We start from the raw sequence: 13,765 nt of genomic DNA, 5'->3' as shown, positions 1-13,765 counted from the left end.
TACATGACAAAATAAGGGTTTTTGACAAATGCCCTCCTGAAAATGCCTATTTGTTTAAATGTTCCCTTATAATTTTTCTAATTGTAAACTCTCCTATTTTCAAAACATTGTAGCATTTTAGTCCAATTCGTTAGAGTGGGACGTTAGAGATTAGTTTTAGGGAATCTAATGACCAAAATGTCCTTATGATTAAAACCCATCAAAATTAAAGAATAAAGTGACCAAATTGCCCTCATCTTCTCCAAATGGTTTAGGGTTTGAAACTGAAAATCAAACCCTAAACCATTTGGGGAAGATGAACCCTAAAATCAAACCTCCAAAATTAAAAATCAAACCTCAATTATATTGTGGCTGATTAATGAATTGAACTACTGAATTAGTTGGAAATGAGTCCTAGAGGAAGCCGAGGGATTTCTGCAATAAAAAAGGGATACATGTTAGCGCCTGGTCTCCTCTGGCAGCATATGGACATAAATGGGGTTCGTCTTTGGTCATGGAGAATCAGATCCTGAAAGATATTGCCATCATTAAGGGGAAAACCATTGTACAGGTTGGAAATCACCCTAGGAATTATGTTCTAAAAAGAATGAAGAAACTTCAATAGTTCTTGAAAAAAAATGCACTATTTTGATTGATTTATTTATTTTGACAAATCTCACTTAGGTGGGTATATCAGCAAGGAGCAAGTCCAATTGTGAAGAGCTTCAATAGGGACAGGATGAATGAAAACCTCCAAATTTTCAATTGGGAACCTAACAAAGAATTGTTAGGGAAGAAGAATCCCAACTTTTCAATCATTACACGGGTGTAATTTGAATCAGAAGGATCAACACCACAAGAGATACCAACCTTCTTCCTCATTTCCGCCAGAAATAATTCAGAAGCCCTAATACTCTTCCCGATCAAAAGATTTACGTTTATTGAGATACTTTTTCAATTTTCTGTAAAATCGGCTACCTAATGCAATGATTTCTGAATCAGTTGCTGAAATCTGCCATCCACCAAAGCGTTTGAACAGAGAAAAATCATTGGAATCTTCATTTTCGGGTTTCAAATTGCATAATATATCATCAACATTTAAGATAATGGGATATTGTGATTGAACAATGCAGCCTGAGGGATCAGCCGTAGCCTTTGTGACTAGTTCGAGTAACACCATGAGCACCCGAGGTAGAAACTGAGAAACTCAAACCAAAATTACAAAGCAAATGTGTCGAGACTTCAATTTTGGAGGTTTGATTTTAGGGTTCATCTTCCCCAAATGGTTTAGGGTTTGATTTTCAGGTTTCAAACCCTAAACCATTTGGGGAAGATGAGGGCAATTTGGTCACTTTATTCTTTAATTTTGGTGGGTTTTAATCATAAGGGCATTTTGGTCATTAGATTCCCTAAAACTAACCTCTAACGTCCCATTCCAACGGATTGGACCAAAATGCTACAATGTTTTGAACGTAAGGGGGAGTTTACAATTAGAAAAATTGTGGGAGACATTTGGATAAATAAGCAATTTAGGGAGGCATTTGCCAAAAACCCACAAAATAAAAACAGGAAAAATTCAAATCTATCAAGAAGAACACAAAAGAGTACTAAATGATAGAATTTGAAGTTAAAATTGGACATGTGATCTATTTAAACTGGTTCTTAAATATATATATTTTTTTGGTAAGACTGGTTCTTAAATATTCAACAATTAGAATTGTCACATCATTCTTCCATATTATTGATTAGACACTTTTCACCAATTTTGCCCAAAGGTTATTGATCACAAAAATTTCACCAATTATTTTTTGAGTCAAGCTACTACTTAATATCATTTGTCTAGATAATTAATTATGATAGCCATAAATGAACCCTTTACACAGATTGATTAGATGATTCTATCATTCTTTCTCTTATTAAGCCTCATTTGTTCCATATAAGAAAGAGTAATTTATACATACCACCCCTGAGGTTTGATGAAAATATAGTTTTACCTTTCAATTTTGGATAATTCTGCATACCTCCCCTGAGGTTTACAAATGTTAACACTTACACCCATTCCGTCAGTTTATGACTAACAACGTTAAAAATATGATGTGAACCGACAAAATTACCCTTGCAAAAAAAAAAAAAACCAACAACTCATCTTCCCCAAATCGATTGAGGAAGATGAGTTGCAGGTATGGAATACCATGGAACTAATCCTGAGTCACTCTCCTTCCTTGTGAAGAACAGTTGGGTTTGCTTACCTGCATGGTGTGATTGTGCTCCCTTTCTCTATTTCCTCTTTCTCCTTCCAAATCAGGTACATCTTCCTTAGTTTCCCTCCCCTGCCATTCCTCTGCTCTTCCGTTCTTTTTTTTTTGCAAGGGCAATTTTGTCAGTGTATGTCATATTTTTCACGTTGTTAGTCATAAACAGACGGAATGGGTGTAAGTGTTAATGTTTGTAAACCTCAGGAAGTACGCAGAATTATCCAAAATTAGGGGGTAAAACTATACTTTCATCAAACCTCAGGGGTGATATGTGTAAGTTACCCTATAAGAAATGTTTTGTAATAAATGTTGGAAAAAAGATTTCAGATATTACTTTGTTATGAAATTTCCCAGTGTTTGTTGTAGGATGTAACAAATGTTGGAAATGACCTGTAAAATCATAAAATTTACATGCACTGTTTTCTGTGGCCGTTTAAGTTTTACAGTCTCTCTCCACTGCTCTCCCCTTCTGATCCTCCAGCAACTGAAGCCCGAAGATAAGATTCGCGTTCATGACCGTTTAGTTCTGTCTAACTTTCCTTAATCTTTCCCACACGAATCTCACCAGAATCAGTAGGACATGGATGAGAATGGAAATATTGATCTTTCTTGTCACACATCTATAGGTAAAGAAAATGCCCATTAAAAATATCCACCTATAGAAGAACAAATCTTCATTTTCAATTTGATATTCCCTTATCAATTTAAAGCCTCAGTTTACCATCTGGGCTTCAATTTCTGAAACTGATACTTTTCTCCCTAAAGGAAGTGATGGAATATGTAAAACTGTAGAAAGATATCTGGGATTTTTGAAGAAGAATGTTAAAATCCTCCAGTCCAGACAATATTGAATTTTCATAATTGAGATTTCAAAAGGAATTTGGAACTGAAATCCTTTATTTCGTCTCTATCATAGTATCATAGGATTCATTTCTTCATTTTAAAGTCCTAAAACAAAATGAGCCAGAAGTGGTCCTAATGTAGGTTCTAATCTGTGGCCTACACTGTCAACTACATATTGCCTTGTCCTGGGCCCCGTTTTTGGTACACACACAGTGTTCACATGGAGCCCTGAAGATCCATGCAGAGATGCCTGCTTTTGTCTATTTTTAGGTGCAGACAGACATGCCATATGTCGCGTCATCTGGATCACTCAACTCAGAGTTTAACCATCTTATCTACAGTGGAATGTATGGAAGCCAGAAGAAAATGTAATTGCCTTATAACAGAAGATGGAAGAAGAAGAAAAAGAGTGGAATTTGTATTCCACATAGACATTACTGATTTGGCATCCTTCATTGGATAGGCTGGGAATGTTTGATCGGCATCCTTTACCATCTGATCAGGGTTTTAAAAACCGAAATCACACGCACCCGCATGATCATCAGACCTTAATAAATGTAGTATTCTTAACAATTGAGGATTTTGGGTGCAGCTCAGTGTCAGAAACAGAGGATAGAAATTTTGGGTTTCAAGTCCATTTCATTCTTGAGTGGTGCAATGATGGAATTTTGTTCTCTATATTCCAAGTCTCTTTCATTCTTGGCTGGTAATTGTGATAGGAATTTTGTTTCTCCATAGCAGAGGAGGTGTTGTCATCTGGTGGAATATTGAATTTATTGAGAGCTTTGTCTTTCTCTCTCTCTGTCTCTTTTTCCCCCATATTATTCTTCTATGGCTCATCTTCATCCAAGTTTCAACCATTAAGATACTCCTCAATCCTTCTCCAATCACCCATGTATAAGAACAAAAGACCTTCTCAAATTGCAGGGTAATTGAGTCATTTGATGGTGGCTGACAATCTGAAGTGGAAATGTAGCCTGTCTGTTCTCTTACTTGACTCTCTTTATCTAAAAATAATCTGTAACATGAATTCTCTGTTAGTAAAAGGGTTACCCATAGAAGAAACACTCACAGCTTCAAGTCTCTTCTCCACAGTTTAGGATCTCCATCAAGTCTCAACTATTACTGCTTCACTATAATGAAGAATCTTTCACTTTCTGAAGCTTCAGCAACCTCTGATAAGCCAACAACACAATTTGCAGCAGAATGTTGGTTTGATGATGCTTGTATCCTTGACATGGACTACTTTGTGAAGACGCTTACCGGCATCAAGGCCAAAGGAGTTCGTCCAGACCTCATTGGTTCAATCATAGTTCATTATGCTTCTAAGTGGCTCCCAGACCTATCTGTTGATGATGCCGATAAGAGTCTATCGAGCTTCAAGGATTCACCAGAGAGTGTCACAGCCTCATGGATGAAGAAAAGGTTCTGTGTAGAGACTCTTGTGGGAATTCTTCCTCCAGAGAAGGATTCTGTCCCCTGCAATTTCCTCCTACGACTTCTACGCATAGCTAACATGGTCAGTGTTGAGCCAGCTTATCGAGCAGAGCTTGAGAAACGGATTTCATGGCAGCTTGACCAAGCCTCATTAAAAGAGCTGCTTATACCAGCCTTCAGTCACACCTGTGGAACACTTCTGGATGTCGAACTTGTTCTTCGTTTAGTTAAGAGGTTCAACATGGATGAAGCTAGTAAGAGTGGAGCTGCTCTTGTCAAAGTTGCCAAACTTGTTGATTGCTACCTCGCAGAAGCTGCTGTTGATGCCAATTTGACGTTATCAGAGTTTGTAGCCCTTGCTGGAGCTCTCCCCAGCCATGCTCGTGCAACGGATGATGGACTGTATCGAGCCGTTGATACCTATATCAAAGTAAGACACTATGCATTCTCAAATATAAGTAACTTTACAAGTTTTTCACTTTCTTACTATGCTGTGTTCTGGGTTGTGTTCTGATACATTATTTCCATCTACACCTTAAAGGGTTTACAAGTTTGTCACTTTCTTACTATGCTTTGTTTTTGGGTTGCGTTCTGATTCATTATTTCCAGCTACATTGCCTATAACCCCATTACAGGCTTTTACAGCTTCGAAGGATCATCTTTGTTATTCTCAATTCCCCTAAAAGCAGTGTAGGGTCTCTAAGAGAAGCAGCAATTGAATTGTAACCACCAGATTCTGTCGGTGGCTAGGGGCCCAGAATTCTCTCTGGAGGGGGGAAATTTTCAAATGTTAAAATGCCCTTAAAAAAGAGTTCCTGATTTGTTTCTATCATGCAGAGTACTCCACAGGTCGCAGAACATGTGAAATTCAGTTAAGCTTGGCCCCTTGGGTCAGCAACTAATGACTCAAGCTGTATGGCTTTAGTCTCTATTTGTTTTTGCATAAATAATCAGAAAATAAAATTTTACTGTAAAATCCAATTTTCAATATTTGTTTTTAAATTTGTAAAAATTTTATAAGGGAAATTTTTTCATGGAGACCACATATTTTCCAGATTTTTCCCTGGAAAATTATAGGTGCAATTTGATGTAAAATCTTCCCTCACAAAATTTTAATATCTTGAGGGCACCCGTTGTTGCCTTGGATGAATCACATATGACCTATTTATCACGGAGAATCATGTCCATATATGGTTCTCACACCATATGATAAGGGTTGAATAATTCAAATATGATTGAAATGATAGTTTATATAATTATTTCAAATAATTTTGCTGTGCAAAATAAATGGCAAACGAGCATCGGAAAACTACCCAAAAAAGAAAAAGTTGAAAATTTTTCAACATGCTTGATATAAGATTTTCAATTTAAAATGAATTCAACCTTGTTATTGGTTTCACTTTCTTCAGAAGAACACTAAAACCAGGCCTTTGGTCTCACCACTGCAGTATGCATACTTATCCCTACATAATTCAGTCCCACACTTGGTGTCAATGTAAATGATAATCAACAGGTTTATTTTAAAACCTAGTCTCATTCCTCCCTTTAACTCTTGTAATCCATATGACCCATTGCAGGCACACCCAGGGGTGCCGAAGGAAGGAAGGAAGATTCTCTGTAGATTGATTGATAACCAGAAACTCACACCAGAGGCATCCCTCCATGCAGCACAGAATGAACGTTTACCTGTCCGTGCCATAATCCAAGTGCTATTTTCTGAACATGCAAAGCTGAATCGTCATGTCGATTGGAGTGGATACTTGAGTGGAGTCCGAAGCCCAAACATTGGAATTGAGACTTCAGGGCGCTTCCCATCAAAGCGTGAAGTGTCAGCACAGCAGATGGAGATAAGAAAGTTGCGAGAAGACGTTCTCAAGCTTCAGAACCAATGTAATTCCTTGCAAGCACAGTTAGAAAGGATGGTAGAGAAGAGGAAGGGCTTCTGGCGTAAGCTACGAGTACCTGTAATCAAATCTGGTATCATGATAGACGGAATTAAGGAGAGTAAGGAAGAGGGAGAGCTACTCCATGGGCTGCGAACACCGATAGATATGAAAACAAAGCTGGTGCAAGGTCGAATGACACCCAGGTGGAGAAAATCCATGTCTTGAAAGATTTGACAAAGCTAATGTTGTTTTTGTGTTATTTTCTAGTTATGTCCCTCATACTAAGCTCTGAGTTCTTTGACGTTTTTTTTAATGAAGCTCTGTGATTTGATCAATGAGATGGGTTGCTTTACTGCAGTGGCAATCTTATTTCTTTATGAAATATTACTAAAGCATTAAATGACAAAGAAGGTCTCAAGTGGCCAGTTCTTTCTGAAGTCACCCCAAAAATCCTATGTAATTTGGTGGTTTGATTGTATGATATCAAAGCGTTCTTGATTTTTCAATCTTTGAGCTTCGGCTAAATAATAGTAGCGGTAATAAGAATAGGGTAAAAGGTTGCTTCATGACTGTGGGGAGAGCCTTCTGTTCACTGTCACTTCTTTTGTCCCATGGCATAGCAGATGAGGGCCAAATTTTGTGGACAGATGGTCCCCTCGATCTCCCTGTGTTCACTTGTCAAGTTTCAGTCCAAACAGAGTTTGCCAAGTGGCAAAACAGGGCTTTGAAAAGTCCAGGAAACAGGAGAGTGCACAAAACTGGTCGGAGTAGAGTACATAGGAAGGCTGAAGGCATATGCCTGGTTGAATGTGAGTATGAAAATTTGACACATGGCCTGTTCAGACCATGCCCTGCTTATCCAAAGATCAGAATTATAAAATAGTCCTGCCACGTGGGGAAATTAGGGGGGGGGTCCGTAGAAAAGCTTCTCTACACTGGACAGTATAAAGGCACGAATGCCTAATATTAATATAAGGTTGAGATTCGAGATTAGCTTAATTGGAAATAGTTCTATTATTTGACTATTTTTACACAGGAAAAGAACTTAACTTCCCTCCCCACCCCCCCCCCCCCCCTCCAAAAAGAAAAAAGAAAAAAAGAGAGTAGCAGTACCATTTATTAACAGAATTGGCATATCCAGTTTGCATGCAAGAAATGGGGAAATGAAAATCATAAGAGTTGATGGACTTAAGATTCAAATCATGAATGTTGAGATGCAAACAGACAATCACAAGATTCTTATTTAGAGGGATTTATACCTGGAGTTCAATTGTCAGGAAAATATTGAACCAGAAGATTTTATTGATAATGCTTGTGTCATTCACCATATAATATAGGCTCTAGTTGGAGATTTTATAGATTCAAGTAACTAGAATAAATTCAGCTTAATTACATTGTCCATGGCTTTAGTAGGTCAAAGTATTCTACATCGACAAATAGGAATGAATTGTACAGAAGAATAATATTACCAAAAGTCTTTACATGAACATGATCCATCCTTAAAACGATGGAACCGATTCCTGTCCCTCACAATTATCTCTCTGTTGTATACTCTGGAGATGAACTTAGTTGCAGAGTGGCAGTCACTGCACACCCGAAGGTTCTTCACAATTCGAATTGGTGTACCATGGGTTGTACTTATGAGCCCAAAGGCAATTGCTAACTTCTCACTGTGGCGACTAAGGGCATCCTCCTTTTCCTCTTCACCCATGTCAAATAGAACTTCAGATTTGTTGGGAAGGTAACCAGCTATCTTCAAGCGGCACAACATATCCTCCAACATGTCATTTATTTCTGAAGACCGAGTGTGAGACTTGTCTCCCTTGGTAAATTCATGAACAGTTCCATCCACCTCTATCAGACTGCAACCAGGAGGCTTTTTAATGTTTCTCTCTACCATGAGTTCCCTTGTTTTCTTAGCTTCATCCCACTTCCCTAACGAGCTGTATATATTAGAGAGGAGCACATAGGTTCCACCATTGTCTGGGTCAAGTTCTAAAAGTTGTTGAGCTGCACTCTCTGCAACTTTAAGATTACCATGAATCCGGCAAGCACCAAGAAGGCCTCCCAGCACAAAATTATCTGGTGGCATTGGCATGTTTCGTATTAATGCTTCTGCTTCAGCAATGTGGCCTGCTCGACCTAATATATCAACCATGCACCCATAGTGTTCCACACTAGGCTGAATACCATACAGGCTAGACATAGAATCAAAATGTGAGTACCCTTCATCTACAAGGCCAGCGTGACTACAAGCAGCCAAAACACCAACAAAGGTAATTGAATCGGGTTTCACCCCACTCCTCTGCATCTCATAGAAAATATTCAAAGCCTTCTCCCCTTGCCCAGACATAGCAAAACCAACAATCAGGGCTGTCCAAGTCATAACATCTCTCTGAGGCATTGGTTGAAAAACTATTGATGCAGTCTCCATGCTTCCACACTTTGCATACATATCCACGAGTGCTGTTCCTAGAACCAAGTCAATCTCGATATTTTCCTTCTCAATATAGAGATGCAGCCATTTCCCAAGCTCTAGAGCACCTAAATGGGTACAAGCCAGCAATAAGCTCACCATCGTCACTTTGTCTGGTTTTACACCCTCAAGTTGCATTTCACGGAACAGTAGCAAAGCCTCTTCATAATCACTATCCTCGACATGTCCATTTATCATTACATTCCAACAATACAAGTTCCTTTCGAGCATTTTGTCAAACAACTCTCTGGCCAGAGAGAAGCAACCACACTTGCAATAAACATCCATGAGAGCCGTGGTTAGAACCACATGAGACCCCATTCCGGTCTCATCCATGTACTTGTGAACCCATTTTCCCGTTTCCAAATGTCTAGTCCTTGCACAAGCCGTTAAAACATTCACCAAAGTAATCTCATTAGGCTTTACCTTATTGAAATCCATCCGGCGGAAAAGCTCCAGGGCTTCAAGTGGGCGATCACTCTGTGCATAAGATCCAATCATGGTGGCCCAAGAAACCACAGTTTTCTCAACCATTTCATCAAAGACTTGTCGGGCAGACACTAAACTCCCGCAGTTTGAGTACATGTTCATCAACGTGTTTTGAATGTAAGAATCCAATGCAAAACCAAACTTGGCAGAATGGCAATGCAACTGCTTCCCCTCGTTCAAATTCTCACAAGATTTAAACAATGACGGAAATGTGAATCTATCTGGGAAGAGACCTTCTTGGATCATTTCCCGATAGAAGAGTATGGCTTCTCGGCGAAAGTTCTTGTTGGTATAACCTCTAATTATGGAGTTGCAGATGAAGTTGGTGGGATTGGGGATTTGGGTGAAGACTAGACGAGCGTAATTGAGGCTTCCCGAATCCTCTAGAGCACAAAAGGCAACGATTCTACTGGCAGAAAAGACATCAGAGATGAGGCCTATCCTGATCATTTGGGCGTGGATTTGCTTGAGTTCCGACATGTTGGAGCATTTATCCAGCAGAACAAGACATGGGTGTGTTAGAACTGGGTTGCCGTTTGTAGTGCCGTTTAGTTTATTGGTGCTGGTATTCCTTAATCCAGATTTTTCAGAAGCCATGGATGGTCTATGGTACGGGAGGGAAAGAGGAACAGCCATGGCTGCTTGAGTGCTTGCTTGGTGATTGTTTCTGTTGATAATTTTATCAAGAAAAAAAAAAAAAAAAAGATTGATTCTGTTGATAATGTTTGAATATTATTATTAGGAAAAATTACACTGTCACCCCCCTGAGGTTTGTATAAAATACAGAACGACCCTTTGTGTTTCTAAATTATAGAACCACACCTCCTGAGTGGATGGTGTTAAATAATACATTTTAAATACCAACTTTACCCTCTTCTAATATCCTGCTAATCCTTAATGAGAAATTCCAACTTTGCCCTCTTCTAAGATTATAAACCAAAACCTATTGCAAGACAAGTTATTTATGTAAGATGTAACCCTCCATTCTTTCTTCCTTACGACCATTATACTTGTAGGAAATTGTTCTGTGCTTTTAGGAGGTTATGGACCCGAGAAGAGAGGCAACGCAATCTGCCTTTTATCAATTTGTCGAAGTGCACTTGCAGGTAAGGGTGTCAAATCCAAACCGAAACCGTTTATCGAAACCGAACCGAACCATTTAAACCAAAACAGGTAGGCCATTTAGTTAAATGGTCCGGTTATGGTTTTAGAAATTACACCGTTTATTTAATCGGTTTGGTTCGGTTTAGACCAATTAATCCAACGGTTTCAAACTGTGTAATCCAATTAAAACAGATTATAACCAAGCCGTCTAACCGCTTAAAAACCTTAGTTTCAGGGGAGCTATTGATTTGTACTGTTATGTGCTTCTAGGTCTCTCCATTTTGAAGCTCTAACCATGGCTTCTGTTGTTCCTATTTTATTCTTAATTTTTATATGTGTCTTCCTTAATGGTTATGTACACTGCCAAAGGCCCCCATTTTCTATTAAACAATGAAGCAGGTAACTAGTGTAAATTAGACTTTTTAGTAAATGGTTTATGAAACCATCTAGTAACCGTCTAACCAAAACTGTGTAAAACCGTTAAAAACCCATTTAACCGAAACCGTTTACCAAACGGTCCAAGTTTTGATTATCATACCGTTTAGTTAAACGATTTCTACCATCAAGCAGTCAAAATCGAATCAAACCGAACCGTTTAACAAAAACCGGACTATTCAACACCCTTACTTGCAGGGGAAGAGCTTACACCACAGTTCCCTTCCAGTTGAGCCACCCATCTCGGTCTGGCTTCCTCCTCCTCCTCCATATATGAAGCTTAATTGTGATGCTTCGCTATTGTTGGACCACCACAAGGGTGGAGTTGGGGTGATCACCTTGGTCGGCTGATTATTACTAAATTGGAAAGCATGATCTTCGATGTTGCTACCGTGAGGGAAGCTTTAGCAATCCGTAATGGCCTACTTGAAGCCATTGCCCATTGTATTGAGGACCTGATGGTGGAGACGGATTGCGAATCTGTGGTGTCTCTTATCAAAGATCCAGATAGAGCCCTCTCAATGTCCCTAGCACCGATAATAGCGGACATTGTGCACTTATCTTATTTCTTTAAATCTTGTTTCTTTTCCCACATTTCTAGAGAAGCTAACTATATGGCTGACTCTCTAGCCAGGAAGACACTGTCCATTCCGTGTACGACAGTTTGGCCAAATTCCACTCCGTGGCTAGTGAATTTATGTAATTCGCCTCCCGTGTGCCCAATACGTTTTTATGAATAGATTGATCTTTACCAAAAAAAAAAAATACATGTAAGAAATAATATGCCCCGTTTGTAATAAGGAATAGTTCTCCTTCAACCTCACAACTGAACAGTGAGGACTGCAAACCAGTTTCGTAAGGTAAGCTGTAACTTCCTGAAAATCAAAGAGATCAGAATAGGGCCTTCCCAATAGGATCGCCCAAGCCTAGAAAGTGATTCCCAAACCAGAAAATAGATTTCCAAAGCAACATGGACAGATCGATGGGTGAGATGTAGAAATTTCAGAAAACAGAGCAGGTCTTTTTTCTGTAAAAAAAAAGGGAAATTTACACATACCACCCCTGACGTTTGACGAAAGGATATTTTCACCCCCACTTTTGGAAAATTCTACATACCCCCCTGAGGTTTGCAAACGGTAACAAATAAGCCCATTCCGTCAGTTCATGATAAACACTGTTAAAAATTAGACTTGAACTGACGGAATTGCCCTTACAAGAAAAAAAAAAAAAAAAAAACACCTGCAACTCATCTTCCCCAATTACGAGACCTCTTAGCCAGAGATATCAATGGCCTTCACCTCTGGCTTCTTCACTTCTTCCTTGAGCACAGTAACAATGAGCACTCCATTATCCATGGCAGCCTTCACCTGATCAATCTTGGCATTCTCAGGCAACTTGAACCTGCGCAGGAACTATTATCCATGGCAGCCTTCACCTGATCAATCTTGGCATTCTCAGGCAACTCGCAGGAACTATTATCCATGGCAGCCTTCACCTGATCAATCTTGGCATTCTCAGGCAACTTGAACCTGCGCAGGAACTATTATCCATGGCAACCTTCACCTGATCTATTTCTTATTTGACTGATATCCTTCCTTTCCCTCTTCCAAAAAGCAGGTAGGGTTTTTTTTTTCTTTGTTTTTTGTTTTTTTTTTCAATTAAATTCTTGGTTGTTAAGGGAGAAGGGAGATGGGTAGCGGAGACAAACAACCTAATCTTCTGTCTCTCTACCTTATTTGTTTGTGTTGTCTCGGTTCTATCCTTCCACTTCTCAACATTTTTCTGATGCTTTTTCTACTTCTTAATGCTCTTGCTTATGAGCTTAACATCATCATGAACCTTAATACCCGCAGCTCTACCTGTCGCCGCTTTCCATGAATGCTTCTTCGAGATTATCTCACCTTTCTCCGGATCCTTCTTCACCCCCTCCAGCTTCTTTGCCTCTTCAAGAGCCTGCAACTTCGAAATCTTCCTCTTCTTCCTACCACGCTCGCCTTCGTTTCCGAGCTTCACATGACTAAACGCTAGTGCCTCAGAGGCTTTAGAAATGTCTTTCTCAATCTTGGAAGAGGACTCATTAACCTTCGGTCCCTTTCTTGGGTTCTTCGCTCCTTTTCCTTTTACTCTGTTTCTTCTCTCTTCTTCCTCTTAGCTTTATTTGAAGAATCAATTCCTCGAGTAGATCGAAGCTCTTCGATTCGCCGGTGCAGACATTGTCTAAGTTCTTCGTATGTGACTGATCGATCTTCCCCTTTCGAATGTCCTTCATGTTCAATCTCCTCCTTTTCGTTCTCTTTGTCCAATTTGTCGCCAATTTTTTCATTTTCCAAACTTTTCTTTAGAAGGTCTAGTGTCGTGGAAGATTTTTTCGGGTCCAATCTCTCTCTTCGAGCTTTCTTAATGTTTTCTTTCGATTCCTTCTTCACAGAAGCTTTCTCAACCTTGCTCAAACCCTGGAACCATGGCTTCCCTTTGTCTTCTGCGGGAAGATATAATGTAGCAGATATATGTTCAATCAACTTATCAAAGAACAGAGAATGCTTGTGCATTACGAAATAGAACATGGAGGAATTTCTTTGTATTCTGAAATCAAACTTCAATTTCTGATAAACATCAAATAAGAAATAGAACGTCACAATGGACAACAATCGCATACCTAGATCGATCATCGATCAGAAAGGGATTAATGGCCGCCATATTCTTTGGCGTGCTACTGGTGTTCGAGATGACGACGCTCTTCAGGAAGACCGACCAGGTAGGAGAAGATCATGCCACCGAAACAGACATGGTAGAGAGGATCAATCGAGTCAGTCATGATGTACTTACGGTGATAGTTATCCAAACCTCTATTGATAACTTGT

The 13,765-nt window shown here is 39.3% G+C and overlaps 2 protein-coding genes and 1 pseudogene across 2 annotated transcripts; 1 reads left to right on the top strand and 2 right to left on the bottom strand.

Annotated features, from left to right (window-relative positions):
- Positions 1–4,083: 4,083 nt before the first annotated feature.
- On the top strand, positions 4,084–6,759 carry LOC122649827 (coleoptile phototropism protein 1-like). Its single transcript, XM_043843070.1, has 2 exons — positions 4,084–4,944; positions 6,092–6,759. The coding sequence occupies exons 1-2, from the start codon at positions 4,216–4,218 to the stop codon at positions 6,623–6,625; spliced, it is 1,263 nt and encodes a 420-aa protein (XP_043699005.1). The 5' UTR covers positions 4,084–4,215; the 3' UTR covers positions 6,626–6,759.
- A 1,000-nt stretch (positions 6,760–7,759) lies between these two features.
- Positions 7,760–10,036, bottom strand: LOC122652743 (pentatricopeptide repeat-containing protein At1g08070, chloroplastic-like). Its single transcript, XM_043846569.1, has one exon. The coding sequence runs from the start codon at positions 9,999–10,001 to the stop codon at positions 7,866–7,868; it is 2,136 nt and encodes a 711-aa protein (XP_043702504.1). The 5' UTR covers positions 10,002–10,036; the 3' UTR covers positions 7,760–7,865.
- A 2,139-nt stretch (positions 10,037–12,175) lies between these two features.
- LOC122651092 lies at positions 12,176–13,453 on the bottom strand (annotated as a pseudogene).
- Positions 13,454–13,765: the final 312 nt, after the last annotated feature.

The sequence above is a fragment of the Telopea speciosissima genome, chromosome 2 (assembly GCF_018873765.1).
Source record: "Telopea speciosissima isolate NSW1024214 ecotype Mountain lineage chromosome 2, Tspe_v1, whole genome shotgun sequence".
NCBI lineage: Eukaryota > Viridiplantae > Streptophyta > Magnoliopsida > Proteales > Proteaceae > Telopea > Telopea speciosissima.
The sequence above is the reverse complement of the archived record's forward strand: the minus strand, read 5'-3'. Positions and strand labels throughout refer to the sequence as shown.